This window comes from Terrapene carolina, unplaced genomic scaffold (genome assembly GCF_002925995.2).
Source record: "Terrapene carolina triunguis isolate 2854851 unplaced genomic scaffold, T_m_triunguis-2.0 Scaffold17, whole genome shotgun sequence".
Lineage (NCBI taxonomy): Eukaryota > Metazoa > Chordata > Testudines > Emydidae > Terrapene > Terrapene triunguis.
The window spans coordinates 1899456-1914905 of NW_020664368.1; the positions used below are offsets into that span (position 1 = coordinate 1899456).

Genomic DNA, 15450 nt, shown 5'->3' on the forward strand with positions numbered 1-15450 from the left:
GCCGCGCTCTCCCCGCAGAGGATGAGATGTTCTCCGATATCTACAGCATCCGGGAGGTCGCCGACGGGCTCTGCTTGGAAGTGGAGGGGAAGGTGAGTCACCGGGGCAGGGCCCGCCCGGGGCTGGGGGACACGTGTCCCGGCAGCTGCTGGGGACGCTGCTCCCTGCCCGGGGCGCGCGCCGGCCCCGAGCGCTTCCCCGGGGCGCAGGCCGCGGAGCTCGGAACTACCCCCGGCCCATTTCTGGCCTATTGCTCCCCAGAGGCCCGGCCTCTCCGCGGGTGTAACCAGCAAGGCTGTCTGGTAACTGATCGGCGCCGGCCGGTAACCTCAGCTGCTCGCTCCGGTCTGCTCGGGGCCAACAAGCAGTTTCAGGAGCGAAGCTGCTATGGTGTGGGGGCAGCTCTGGCCAAGCTCTGTTGGCCCTCCCCGGGATATCCACGCTTAGAGTAACAAGGGCCAGGGGTTAACTTGGAGACCAGCACAGTTGAAGGTAACTCACCTTATTTTGGTCCCTCCTGCTAGCAGATCAGCTAACTATGGTTTTTAGCCCTTTCCTGAAATAGTTACCAACTTGATTTGTTGCTAGTGACTAAAGGGAAGCAAATCACCGAGGTGACTGGCATGTCTGAGAATACCCCAGCTAGATGATTGACATATCTGAGAATAGTCTGTGTAGCTTTTGGTGGTGGTTTATCATTCGTATCAGGACTTGGCACAGAAATAGTATACCAGTACTGATAGATATCTTTAATCTGTATGGAAGTCCTAGCCCTACTTATCTGATAGGACAGTCGAAGAATTCAGCGCTGGGTTATTGGTAAATAATGGGGTAGTTCTATAGTCCACTTCAGCTTTAAAATGAGCAGTTCCTGAATTGCCTGACAGCAACAGTAGGGGTGAGTTGATGGTGCTTTTCTAAACAATGTAAGTATCATTTTCTCTAATAAGCTTTTGGTGTTCTCTTTAAATCTAGATGGTCACCAGGACAGAGGGTCAGATTGCTGATGCTTTAATTGGTGGCAATGCCTCCTCTGAAGGTATTGAAGAAGGAACAGATCCCACAGTTATCACTGGTGTCGATATAGTAATGAATCACCATCTTCAGGAAACTAGCTTTACAAAAGAGTCCTACAAGAAGTATATCAAGGACTACATGAAAGCGTAAGTGAAAATTGGTGTTACCCTTGAACTCACCTGTGAGTGGTATTTCACAAATTTCACCTCCTTAGGTATCCTATTCCCAAAACCAAGTGAGTGTCATGGTAGATGCTGATATGCGGTGTGGTCATTTTGACACTTTAATAACTTCGGTGTATTTGAAGTGGATTTTAGCCCACAAAGGCTTATGCCCAAATAAATTTTAGTCTCTAAGATGCCACCAAGGACTCCTGGTTGTTAGTGTTCCAATAGTTTGCCATCATTTGAGACTCGTGCTCCCCTATACTCAATCCTCATTTCAGACAATGGTCTTAACTAAGGTACAGGACTTGTTCATGAGGTGTAGGTCTTACCCTTGCCTTCCTGTTCCATTGAGTGTTGCAGGCTTTTATGTATAAAACAGGAATGTTTCCTCTACTCCACACAGTGAGGCTTGATGGGCTAACATTTATTAGGCCTCATCACCTTAGATGAGAGGCATTCTAGAACTAGTATCAGAGGGGTAGCTGTGTTAGTCTGAATCTGTAAAAAGCAACAGAGGGTCCTGTGGCACCTTTTAAGACTAACAGAAGTATTGGGAGCATAAGCTTTCGTGGGTAAGAACCTCACTTCTTCAGATGCAAGACTAGAACTAGTGTAAGTCTAGAATATTTGTAGGTAAATGCTTGTGTGTTATAAACTGTAATCTAGATTTCCAGGAAGCTGTTTAATTTGACACAACAGAAAATGTTCCATTGCCTAAACTTATGCATGTAAATAGAATTCTGATCTAATTATCCAACTGACCAGCATCCAGACTCATAACTTTCTTCCCTCCAAGTGAAAGGTGCCCCTTCTATCTATATATCTACATACATAATTTTTTTTTTTTTTTTGGCTTGGAACAGTGCTCTTGCAGCTATGGAACTCTACCTAATCTCCACACATCCATGAAAGTACTGTTAGTAGCTTTTTTAGCAGCCAGAGCATTTTGCCTTGCAGGTGTCAATAGTCAGGGAACTGGGGGTATTAGGAATGCTGGTTCAGCAACAGCAGGCAAACTTCTTCACCATTGGCATGAAGTGACCCCAGTCTGCTGAACATCTTTGTTTGTTAGATTCTAGTTAAGAGCTTATTTTTTTTCTGTTTAGAATCAAAGCCAGACTTGAGGAACACAAGCCAGACAGAGTAAAGCCTTTCATGACAGGGGCTGCAGAACAAGTCAAACACATCCTTGCGAACTTCAAAAATTACCAGGTAAGCTTAAATAGCTTTAACTATTTTTGTAGTATAAAACAAAGGGATATAACTGTGGTGATTGGGGGGGTGCCTTCAATTTACCTTTTTCCAGGCTGTCTAGTCATACTTTATAAATGGCTCTAATGTGCTGCTTGTTCATGGCTTTCCTGAGCAGCAACAGAATGGAGTTGACCTGACTCTTGACTTTCACTGCCTACAAGGCTCTGAATAGAAATAGTACAGTTGACCAAAGTCTAAATATCGCAGCTTTGCCCAGCTGTTGAACGTACAGTGGAGGCCTTGAAAACTGGCTTACTTATTTGGAAGGCTCTAATCATAAGAGCTAAAACTCCTCCAAAATGGGCTTAGATTCATTAGAAGTTGATGGCACTTGCCCAAGAAAACTTTCTAGATCTGGATGAGTTGGTTGTGTGGTGTGGCTTTTTTCTCTTTAAAAAAAACACTGTCCATAGAGTATTTTGGTTACTCATAGTTAGTCTTTACCTCATAGTACATTCATAATTGTAGTAACACCAATTCTTTCTCAAAGTTCTTTGTAGGTGAGAACATGAATCCAGATGGCATGGTGGCTCTCCTGGACTTCCGTGAGGATGGAGTAACTCCATATATGATTTTCTTTAAGGATGGTTTAGAAACTGAGAAATGTGTAAGTACTGAGCTCTAGAGTCAAATTAACAACATACTTAAATATGTTGTTAAACTTCCCTGGTGTATAAAATGTCCAGTGTTGCAATATAAATGTTGCAAGTTACTAATTCAGAGTAGCTTTGGGACTAGAATTACCTGTCAAAATGTCGATGTGACTGCACTGATTTTTGGGCTCCATACTGGTGGGTAGGTGGTGAAATTTAATAGCCTCTGATTGATCGCTAGTTTGACCTCCTATCTATATCTAATGGTCCCTTCTGGCATTAAACTGTGAATTGTACTGAAACAGTACTAGAAGGCATCTATTATCAAAGATGTGGTCCCACTACAGAGAGACTAAATCAGAGCAGTGGTGGTATATTTCATAGTGTGGTGTTCCCCATATAGATTCCATCCTTTTTCTCCAGTAATCCTGGTGGTTCTTACCTAACAGTATACTAGGGCAGTATTTAAGACAAGATAAAACCTCTAATGCAGGTGATGTGGTTTCTTGGGTTACATTCCAGTACATAAACTCTAGATTGCTGCAGCCCCATTATACTCTGACAGTTCATCTTGGCTCGCGCCTTCCCTTCAAATTCAATTGGCCTCAAATTTAGTGAATTACACAACTTGGCCAAAGCAGGTTAAATACCTTCAGGTTCTAGAAGTGCTCTTTGAAGAGTCCTGGACTGGGCCACAACCCATGAAAAGAATTGCTGTTGATCATAGTGATGAAACTGATGCAAATACTGACTCTGTTCTCTAGTCATCAAGTATCCAGGATGGAATTAATTTGATTATAATCAGCCACAGCAAACCCCTTCCTTTAGATTACTTTGATGGGGCCAGTACTGCAGTTAAAGTAGCTGTGAACAATATTAATCCAGGAAAACCAGGTGCAAGGCATTAAACTTGCACTAAAGTCTATTGTAAATTTTCTGGTATGTAAGTGTTTTAAAGGTGGCCAGCTAATTTTTTCCCCTACTCTTGTAGGATATCAGACAAATTTCGTACAGCACTAACTATGCCTGTTAACTCCTGCAGCTCTGATTTCTCAGGGACATGTAGTTTTCACACTGTTAGAATAAAGTAGTGAACAATGGGAATATCTTCCCCACTTGGGCTGAGCAGAAACTTTTTTATACATCACTTTCTCAATCTACCAGTGCACTGAAGGTCTAACACTATTGATTCCAGGGGTGGGTAGCAGGAAAATTGTTCTCTTGGAATGCTCTACCTTGAAACTGTCACACAGCTCCTCTTGACTTTATCAGATTTGTACCATATTCTGTAAAGCTTAATCAGTCTTGTCCCCTGTGAACCTGAACTTGTATTCAGGAGGTGGCATAAGATGAACCCAGTCACATTGCCCTGCCAGCAATGGAGGTGGGGCAGGGGAGGGAAGAAATCTAGGTGGCCATGGTTCTGTTTGGTATCTTTAGAAAGCTCAGAGCATCAGTAGCTCTGAAAGCTTGTAGAAATGTTATGCATCCTCTGATAGACCTTGAGCAATTCTCCTGCTGCTCCTGGGTTTGCACTGTGATGCAAAAGGAACTTCCTTGTGCTTTCTGCCTGCCTGGTCATGTGGCAGCTCAGACTGAATTGGGGAACACATGCAGAGTTTAGAGACACCATTGCTTGGCTGAACCTGAAATAACCATTGTATTCTTGTTACAGTAACAAAACCAAGCAACTATTTTGGATCACCTGTCATCATAACTTGCTGCTGCTCTTTCCTCATCAACACAACACCAGGACTTAGCAGTGTCTACCAACTGGACTGATACCATCTTGAGCTTTATTCACTTATTTTTGACCCTGATTTGGAGTGGAGGCATTGTTTTAAAAAAAACTTGTCATGTAGGTTGTCTAAAATAAAACTCATTAAACCCATTCTAGGTAATGCCTGTTGGTCTAATGTGTTTCTTAAGCTGAACTACTACAGTAAGCTTGCTGCAAGTCTTGTGCCCAAGGACCTTTATACTTTATACTAGCCTGATCCTAGTACACTACAACTTAAGACTGTCTTCAGATAGACTTCATGCAAGTCACTACTTGAGACACTGGAATGCGAGCGCAGGCTCCTAACTTCTGCCTGCCTAGCAGTCTGAGGTGAATAAGGGAAATGTCCAAAGAAGTGCCATCATAATGAAGTGGACCTTCTGCATCTCTCACAGTTCTACAAACTGAAGTAATTAACTCTCTGGAAGAGATACCAAAAACCAATAAAACAAAACTGAATTTAAAGCTATTAATATGGAGTATTGGCTGAGCTTCTTTATCAGGCAAGGATATTTGGTTTCTTTACATTTGCACAGCAAGCTTAAAGCAGGGGGAGAATATCTCAGTAACAACACCAGAATGCAGCTGTTGAGCTAGTGCATGTGTACGGGGGAGGGTGTGGGAATGCAGCTAATATAAAATTACAGTATTGCTTTATGGACTGTCTACAGCTACTACCAAACCATGGAGCAGTATTCTCACCGTGAGCAGCAGTGCGTAAGTGATCAGTGATAGGATTAAGTAGACTTCCAACTGGCTTGATAGGTGGGACACTGAATATACTTGAACTAGCTAAAATATTCCCAATGAAAATATGAAGTAGGTTGTGACAGGAAAATAAGTGTTGGAGAAAGGCAATAGAGACCACCTTGCTACTTAGGTAAAGAATGCAGGGCTGGGGTTATACCTTACAGCCCCTACAATAATGTACCCAGCTTTTAATTGGGTGTTAGTCCTTGCTGGAGGATTGTCACTAATAATGCATCTACTTGACAGACCTGGAGCATGTGACCATTGCTTCTCTGGTCCTCACTAGGATGCAAGAGTAAAACCGTTCCTTGCGCTTTCTGCCTGTCAGCCTGTGGCAGTCCAGATTGAATAAAGGAATATAGCTAGCCTAGAGCGATTCCTGTTAAACTAAAATAGCTTGACATTAACAAGTGTGGCAATAGATAGAAGGATTGGGTATACCTTTCCAATCACAATAGCCTCTTCAAAGGGTTTCTGCTACCTGTGACCAGTTTAGGGTGGGGTTCAGAGCAGGTTGCTGTTAGATCAGAATAGAGCTGTTACAGTAAACAGTGATGGAAATAAGATTTAAACTTTTCCCCACCATGGACTTATGGTCATCAACAAAAGTAAATCAGATACTTTAGTCTGTAAGTGGCAATCTTGATATGCATTCAACTTCCAGTCTAGCATAGAGTCCCATCTCATTACTCTCCCCCCTCCATCTAGCCTACAATCACCAGCTTTATTCCTGGGGGAAGGCTGATTTGCACCCTTCCCCCACACTGCAAAGTTATTTCACTCCTTGACCCTATAGCAGCTCTTTCAGGGAGAGAAGGAATGAGATACTAGCCCCATGCACTGTTACGGGCTTCTTGCCTCCTTCCCTTCTGGAGTGGGTGGCTTTAATCTGTCCTCATTGAAGCATTGTTGTGTTGGGCTGGGTGATAGACCTCTTTGGGCTCAACCTATTATTTTTCTAGTTTACATACCCAAGATGGAGTTTGAAGCTGCACTGTGGCCTAATACACCTGGGGTGGGTTGTACAGAAGGATTTCCTAATGCTTCATGTAATATCTATAGCCAACTACTCCCCCTTATTGAAATTTCTTTTGGCTGTCTTCTTCCCCACTTAACATGTAGTCAGATTAAGTGACCTCAGTGATGAATAATGAAAGCCTAAGGGCTTGTCTATCCTTGAAAGTTTTGCAGCTTCAGATGTACCCAGATGTATGTGAAGCAGCAGCTCCCTCATGTGGATACAGTTAAATAAGTATAAAAGTTCGTAGTTTAGTCCTCAGCCTGAACTACAATAATCTCATCTGCTATAAATTACCTTTATAACAGCGTGGATTTCTATAATTATAGTGGTAGTAAATCACACCCCAAAGTGCCAATTACTACAGTGTACCTTAAGTGTACATTCAGTCTAAACTTTGCTTACAAAAATGAGGAGTCCGGTGGCACCTTAAAGACTAAGATTTATTTGGGCATGAGCTTTTGTGGGTAAAAAACCTGCTTCAGCTGTATCTGAAGAAGTGGGTTTTTTACCCACAAAAGCTTATGCCCAAATAAATCTGTTAGTCTTTAAGGTGCCACCGGACTCCTCATTTTTGTGAATACAGACTAACACAGCTACCCCCTCTGCTTACAAACATTTTTGGTCCTGTTCTAAAATGTAGGAGAGCAAGTGTGATGCTTTGGTGGAGGATTCATTAGACAACGTGAGCCCTTGATTGAAGGGGTTTTTCTCCCAAGTCTTTGTCAAAAGTTTGAATAAAAGAGATTGGGCAGCTGAACTGAAATCCTATTTCCTTGCACTTGTTTGTGTGTGTTAAAAAAATGCATTATCAGCCATGCAGTCATAGCCACACCCTCCCCAACTTAAGTTTTATTCTTGGTTATAGGCCTAGGAATGGTTCCATCATCCAGCTTTGGTTACTAAAAAATTAATGCAAAAAATGGATGTCAGTTCCCACCAAGTGCTGATGCCTGGCTCAGTGGTACAGCTGATCACTTGCAGCAAGCAAACCCTGGCATGCTGCAGAAGGTGAATGCCCAGAAAATTCAAAGCAATTTGGACTGACTTATTAGAGGTCTTTGATTCAGGTAGACCCTGAATCTATGTCCCTTCCCCTCCCTTTATCTTAACCCTCTTTACATCATGATATATAATGAATGTGATATTTAGGGGGGAAATTACTCTTAAAAAGGGCTGTAGCAAGAGAAACTGCTGCGTATGTGGTGTCAGCATCATGTCTTTCTGGTATTCCTCAGTGCTATTATGGGGGGGAGGGCATGGATCAGTGTTCACATTGCACTCTGTCAATGCCTGGCCTGGGCCAGGGAAACTAATGACCCAACCACCAGACCGAATTCTGTGATGAATCCTAGTCACATGCCACCTGATACATGTTGTGCATAGACTAAGAGTTCTATTATTTTCTCCCTTTCAGTGAATAGCTTGCATTTCTCTAAGCAGCCTAACTGCTTTCCACCACAGCTGTCTCTCTTTGTCTTAACTCAATGCTAACTACCAATTGATAGTATTGTTGCACTCATCTCCCAGCCCTACAAATTATGCTCAGTGGTTTGCAGTTCCTTTAGCATGTAGTGCTTCAGTCAGTTAAAATCCAAGTGCCAATTACTCAGCTTACTAAAATCCAAATGCCACAGCACCTGCTAGCTTCATCCCATGCAATCCTATTTTGTAAAAGAAAGCAAGATTTGGCTTGTAATAAACTGCTGCAGGGCAGTTGTTCCATTATGTTCCACTGCAACTTGAGACCATTGCTCCTTGTTCTGTCATTTGGTACCACTGAGAACAGTGTAGATCCATCCATCCTCTTTCAGGTAGTTGAAAGCAGCTATCAAATCCCCCCCCTCATTCTTCTCTTCTGCAGACTAAATAATCCCAGTTCCCTCAGCCTCTCCTCATAAGGCATGTGCTCCAGCCACCTAATCATTTTTGTTGCCCTCCGCTGGACTCTTTCCAATTTTTCCACATCCTTCTTGTAGTGTGGGGCCCAAAACTGGATACAGTACTCCAGATGAGGCCTCACCAATGTCAAATAGAGGGGAATGATTACGTCCCTCGATCTGTTGGCAATGCTCCTACTTATACAGCCCAAAATGCCGTTAGCCTTCTTGGCAACAAGAGCACACTGTTGACTCATATCTAGCTTCTCGTCCACTGTAACCCCTAGGTCCTTTTCTACAGAACTGCTGCCTAGCCACTCGGTCCCTAGTCTGTAGCAGTGAATGGGATTCTTCCATCCTAAGTGCAGGATTCTGCACTTGTCCTTGTTGAACCTCATCAGATTTCTTTTGACCCAATCCTCTAATTTGTCTAGGTCCCTCTCTATACTATCCCTACCCTCCAGCGTATCTACCACTCCTCCCAGTTTAGTGTCATCTGCAAACTTGCTGAGAGTGCAGTCCACGCCATCCTCCAGATCAGTAATGAAGATATTGAACAAAACTGGCCCCAAGACCGACCTTTGGGGCACTCTGCTTGATACCGGCTGCCAACTAGATATGGAGCCATTGATCACTACCTGTTGAGCTCGATGATCTAGCCAGCTTTCTGCTTTTCGCTAGTCTGCTTTTGCCCCTTTGAAAAAAACAGTTGTTACATACGTTTCAGTTCGTTCCTGTTATCTGGACTCTGTAACATCTAACTAAACTGAAGTGTGTAACTGTAGCTATTCCCAGTGCTATGAATTTTAGGTCTTGTTACTTTATTCCTCCATACAAACTAGAAAAATCTAGGTGTTTAATACTTCTAAATAGTTACAAACCTTTTTTTTCTGTACTCACCCTGGTACTACAGGTGTGGAAGGTAGAGGCCTAGGACAATCAGTCTTGGAATATAGAAATGACCATCCCATCTATGCACTTGGCTAAAGCCAAAGGCTGCTGGATTAGCCAAGAGCACTAACAAGGACCTGCAAAGGAAGAAATAAAAAAGGTTGGGCTGAGGGGTTTGGATTCTTTAGGACACAGAAAGTAGTCCTGGAAGTTTAGACTGTGGCCAGCTGATGCCCCAGGAAGATTAGGGTGGGGCAAGTGCTGAGGAAGTGAGGAAAACGCAAGAAAAGTTTTTTTTTTTTTTTTATAAAGTTCAGGGAGGTGAGTCACCTTTCACAGAGCCTGTTCTACTCTAGCTCTGCTTTTATATTTATTTTTTGATCTATGGCTTCCTATAGCAGACCCTTTAAAAATATAAACCATGCCAGCGGCAATATAAACAAGGAGTCCAGTGTCATCTTAAAGACTAACAGATTTATTTGGGCATAAGCTTTCATGGGTAAAAACCCGCTTCTTCAGATGGTGCCACCGGACTCCTTGTTGTTTTTGTGGATACAGACTAACACGGCTACCCCGATACTTGACAGTTGCACTATAGTGACCCTTTGTTTTCCCATATTGCCACTGAGCACCTTTACAAAATGTAATTCAGCATCTCGGTGACCTAGTAACGCTATAGGCTCCACCTCTTCCACTACTGCTCATCACTTTGAGCAAACACAATAAACCTTCAGAACTCCATTGCGTTGTCACCATCCCTTAGTGCAGGGGTCCCCAACACAGTGCCCGTGGGTTCCATGGCGCCCGCCGGGGCGTCTAAGTGCACCCGCATACTAGCCGGCAGACGAGCATCCACCGAAATGCCGACAAGCAGCGTTATCCAGAGGCATCGCCACTGAAATGCCGATGATTTTCAGCGGCGACGCCTCTGGATGACGCTGCTTGTTGGTGGCATTTCGGCAGCGACAACTATTGACATTGCCGCTTGTCGGCAGCATTTCGGCGGATGCTCGTCTGCCTCCACGGTCCTCTGTGGCTCGTCGTCTGGCACCTGCCAGACAAAAAAGGTTGGGGACCACTGCCTTAGTGCTTTGGCGACATGGGAACACTTGGGAAAGTTAGGGCAAATCAGCTAAATGAAGTCAATGCATGTTCAAGCACATTAAACCCTTGTGTGGATGCTCTCATTCAGGAGTGAAGTGAGCTTAGCTGTAGAGTCACAAGGTGGGTGAGGTAATATCTTTTACTGGACCAATTTCTGTTGGAGAGAGAGACCAGCTTTTGAGCTCTTGTTCAGGTCTGGGAAACTGTCAGAGCTAAATCCAAGGTGGCAGATTATTTAGCATAAGTAGTTAGGACATATTTCATGAGCCCATTCAAAGTTAAGTGGCCTGTTAACACCTGTCCAGTCATTCGGGGGCGGGGGAACGGCGGGGGGGGGGGGGGGGTGGGGGGGGGGGGGGGGGGTTGTTGTTAGTGGGTTTGGGATTTTTGTAATAAACCATAAATCCAAGGTCTCTCTTCAGTCCCTGATTTTTAGTGTGTACCAAAGTTCTGAACTTAAGCTCCCAGGTCCATCAGTTGAACATGTGCATAGGTTTCCTTTGAGGCTGAGGTCTGGTAGGTCAGATATCAAGTGGTCGCTTTGTGAAAAGTGTTTGCCCACAGGTGATAGGATTTTTTTGGAAGGGGGTCTGTGATTTTTTCTGGGTGAATTCCCTTGAAAGTATAGTGAGTGTCTGGTTTCATGTGCATAGTTGTTACTAGGGCATTTAATGCAGTGGCTGAGGTACATCCCATCTTGTGATAGTTCTCTGCAACAATGCTCTGAGGGTACTTGACTCCTGAATGAGAGCATCCACACCTGGCTTTAACACACTTGAATGTGCATTGGACTTCAGTTGATTAGTCTTAACTGTCCTGGGGCCTGGGCTATACTGAAAAATTATATCAGCATAGCTGCAGCTGCATCAGTCAGGGAGTGTGAAACAGCCACACCCCTCATTAACATAACTGCATCTCCGCTGGGAGCTATGTCAAGGGGAGAGGACTTCTGTTGACATAGCTAAGGTTGTTTGGGGAGGGGGTGTTCCTATGCTAATGGGAAAAAACCCTCCTGTCAGTGTACACTGAGGCTATGTCTACATTACAGATTTTAAGAGGTCCTGTGAGATGTGCCTGGAATCTACAAACTAGGGTTCTTAATCCTACACTAGCCACCAAATAAATTAGCATCCATGATACCTTACAATAGGATATGTGCATTTAAGCCCTTCATTCTACCCATGATGTAAATGTCTCAATAGAAGAAGAAGAAAAAAATCCCTGCAGGTCTGGGTAAAAAATCTTGCTAAATTAGTCCTAATTATTTAATTTTCACTGGATTTTCAATTTGACAATCCCACTGACTGGCAGCTATCCTGATGCTTCTGTAGCTCCCATCACTGATAGTGGAGTCAGATGCCTCTATTTAGAGTGTTCCGTGAGTAAAAAACAAAAAGCTTAAGTGACACAAGAAACGCTCAGAAAAAAGTGATCGAAGCCCAAAAAATCTTGTGTGGGATTTGTCAAAAGCGCTCAGCATTGGCCTGACTACTCCTATTGAAGTACCATTGACTTTACTGGGCAGAGAGTGAGGTGGATGCTAAAGAGCTTTGCAAACTCCTACCCTATATGAACAGTGCGAGCACCAAGTTATTGTTGATAAAGCACTATAAACGTGACTAATGCCTTACATATAGAAGCCAGCCTGTGCCACGTACCATTCAAGCTAATGGCCCAATCCTGCTAATCCTTAAGCATGTGAATAATTTTACTCATGAGTAGTCTGAGCCTCTGATCATTGGCAACTTTCCCAGTGTTCCCCTTCTGGTGCTCTGACCAAGGCAAGGTTTAATTCAAGACTTCAATCTCTTTGGCCTTGTCTACACTACAAAAGCAGCCATGTTAAGAATCTCACTAGGATTACATGAGTAAAGTTACTCCTGTAATAAGTATTTGCTGGATGAGGCCCTAAATTAAGATGGTTCTTGAAGAGTAATGATCACAAACATGGGAAGTGAAAAAAGATGGGTAACAGCAATACAAGGGTAGTTCTTTGAAGTTTAGCGTATAGGCTGCCAAGAGCTGTGGTGTAAAATGGTAGGAGCTCTTCATCTAGCAAGTAACAAATTATCAGGTTCATAGATCTCCATTGTGCCAAGAGAAGTTGAGCCTAATTTCAACTGGTGTTATAAAGGGTGATTTTTTTTAAAATCATTACTTTAATATCCAGTATTAGTTGAGTATTGACTGGCAAGTATCTATAATGCTACTAGAACCCTGGCGTTTCATTGAACAGCAGACAGCACAGATTGGGTTGCAGCTTCTAACGCAGCGTTATTGCATCAGCACACTTGGAAATACCACTTCTGACATCAGTTCCAAGTGATCCTGAGTAAGCAGTTGCGCACACTGAGGAAAGAGATGAGTAACCTCTTCACGCCCTCCTCCTTGTACTCAAAGCCAATAACTGACTCAGCACATTGTGTGAGCACAGAGACTTGCAAACTAAGAGAAAAGAGAGACCTGACTCCAGTCAGAGGGCAACTATTTTTTTCTTTTCAAGTCTAAGTTCATCATCCCCCTGCCTGCCCTCACATCAAGACCCTGCAAATTCTCTGGCATTGTATCATGGACAGGTCCCATGGACCCAAAAGCTGAACATAACAAAGGAACATGGGTGGGGGTGGGGGTTACGTCCAGAAAGAATATTTAATGAATTAGGCTGCCAGCAAAGAACTTCTTTCATTTATGATTTAGCTCCCTGACACCTTTGTGATACAGTAACTATTCAAGAAGAACAGGAGTATTTGTGGCACCTTAGAGACTAACAAATTTATTAGAGCATAAGCTTTCGTGGGCTACAGTAACTATTCAAGAGTAGTCATAATTGACTGCTTCCACACCTCCTTAATTACTGGCAATTTACCAGAATGTTACTGTTTATATATTGTATTTCTAAGATTTTACAATACACTATAATAATAATATAAGATAAAGGGGAAGAATGCTATAAATAGGCTGAAACAGGGAGGGGAAATTACAAACGTTTATTTTTGAGCGTAGCATAAAACACTCTGGCATTCTATTCTCCCCGTAAGGGGGGTTATTAACATACCTGTTAAATTACTTACATATGGCAGAAGAAGGGAGTATTAAAAAAATTCACCATTTATTACTAGTCTTTAAAGATTTGTGTACAAAGACTTAGGGTCAGACTCTGAAGGGTATTTAGGTGCTTGACTCCCTTTGAAATCAATGGGATCCAGGTGCATAAATACCTTTTAAAATCTGGGCTTTATTTATCAGGAGAGTGACCCCAATTCAGTCGTCAGTGGCTGGCAGCTAACATATGTACACCAGTGATGCCTCCTGTGGCTGATTTATGCCAGTGTAAACATGTTAAACCAGTTTAAGTGCATCTATTAGGGATTTGCACCAATTTAACTAAACTGATTTTTAAACGGATGTAATTAAACTGGTAGGAAAGTACTTTGGAAGTAAAGGCAAGGCCTTGTCTATATTCTCCTCTATACTTGCATGTCTTCTGCCTAGTAGGTGATGAGACAAGAACAACTGTCCTCCAGTGTCTAATTTCCTGTGGAATTTGGCTTCTCCCCTCCCCAGTGCTATGCCTCAACAGACAACTATCACTCGAGAGACAAGGTGGGTGAGGTCAGATCTTTTATTGGATCAACTTCTGTTGGTGGTAAAAATACAAACTTTTGAGCTACACAGAGCTCTTCTTCAGGTGACTCCGTAGCGTGAAAGATTGTCTCTTGCCAACAGAAGTTGGTCCAGTAAAAGATATTACTCCCCCCCCCCCCATGTCTCTGAGACTTTGTCTACACTAGCACTTTCAATCGGTCAAACTTTTGTCGGTCAGGGGTATGAAAAAAAACCCACCCCGACCAACAAAAGCGCCCGTGTTGACAGCACTATGTCGGTGGGAGACACTCTTCTGCCAACATAGCTACCGCTGCTTGTTAGGGGTGTCTTAATTATACTGGCCAAAGAGCAGTCTCCTGATGGCAGAGAACGGCTACCCGGGAGACCTTGCAGTGGCACAGCTGCAGTGGTACAGCTATGCCGCTGTCAGGTCTGTAGTGTAGACATAGCCTAATATCCTGGGATCAGCATGGCTACAACAACACTGCAAACAACTATCATTGGAGTCATTTTGTTCCACTCATTCCTTATTTACATAAATCTATTCTGCCCCCACCCAATAGTCTGGAAATAGTATCAACCAATATGGGAAACATGCAGGAATTCTTTATTTCAGCAGTTCCCATTCTGGTCCATAGGCCATTGAGGGCAGGAATGTCAGATACTGCTGGTTCTTCCTCCATTTCCAGCAGCTTCTAGGGCCGGCTAGGTTCTTCGTTGCAAGATATGGCTTGGAGAAGCATCTGGAAACATGGAGGGGATACCAGCCTTATAATCTGTGCTATTGCCACTAGTAGATAACAGGAAGGGAGGTGATAGGAGCTTCACACAGGGACTGCAGCTGTCAGCCACCAGCTGGAGAATAATACCAGGTAAAAGGGAATGTGGCTGCCCCCTGAACATTCCATCCACGTGCTGATTAGGGGACAGGCTGCTGTCATAGCTTGGGAGGAAGCCATCTGATAACTCACACGCTTCCACTTTTAACGTTACAGCAAAAACCCAGCCACGCAGTGACAACTCCCAGCAGCCACCACCGATTCCCAGTCTGAAGCTCAGTGGAACTGGATTAAAATGGCTGCAGGGAGTTCTAATGCACACCTCTGGTTGCGGGAATAGCAGCTAGAATGGCAGAGGCATCGCCAAAGGGCCAGATAGGACTCAGGGTAATGTTGGGTTCTGCCCAGGGAAGCTTGGGCCTTGTACAGTTTTCCTGCCATCTAAGGGAACGAGTTTATTGGCAAACATAGACTTTTGGACTATTGGGAAAGCCTTTTGTTTGTTTTTAAACTAAGAGAGCGTTTTTGCCTTCCACTCCTGTTTGTAAGATAACCCCACTAGCTTAGGCACAGTTTCCTTCTCACCCTGTACTGAGGACTCTCTTTCCCAT

General features: G+C 43.5%; 1 protein-coding gene and 2 non-coding genes across 3 annotated transcripts in view; all 3 read left to right on the forward strand.

Annotated features, from left to right (window-relative positions):
• The window catches only part of LOC113406227 (translationally-controlled tumor protein homolog), a 5292-nt gene extending 370 nt beyond the window's left edge, over window positions 1–4922 (forward strand). Inside the window, exons 2-6 of the mRNA XM_026649608.2 lie at window positions 19–92; window positions 976–1163; window positions 2291–2396; window positions 2929–3045; window positions 4707–4922. Coding sequence (XP_026505393.1) covers window positions 19–92; window positions 976–1163; window positions 2291–2396; window positions 2929–3045; window positions 4707–4709 — 488 coding nt within the window. The 3' untranslated portion in view covers window positions 4710–4922. The remainder of the gene's footprint in view (window positions 1–18; window positions 93–975; window positions 1164–2290; window positions 2397–2928; window positions 3046–4706) is intronic.
• Window positions 4515–4646, forward strand: LOC112125457. Its single transcript, XR_002909733.1, has one exon. It is a non-coding gene; the product is annotated as a small nucleolar RNA SNORA31 (small nucleolar RNA).
• An 868-nt stretch (window positions 4923–5790) lies between the features above and the next one.
• Window positions 5791–5925, forward strand: LOC112125458. The gene has a single exon (XR_002909734.1). It is a non-coding gene; the product is annotated as a small nucleolar RNA SNORA31 (small nucleolar RNA).
• Window positions 5926–15450: the final 9525 nt, after the last annotated feature.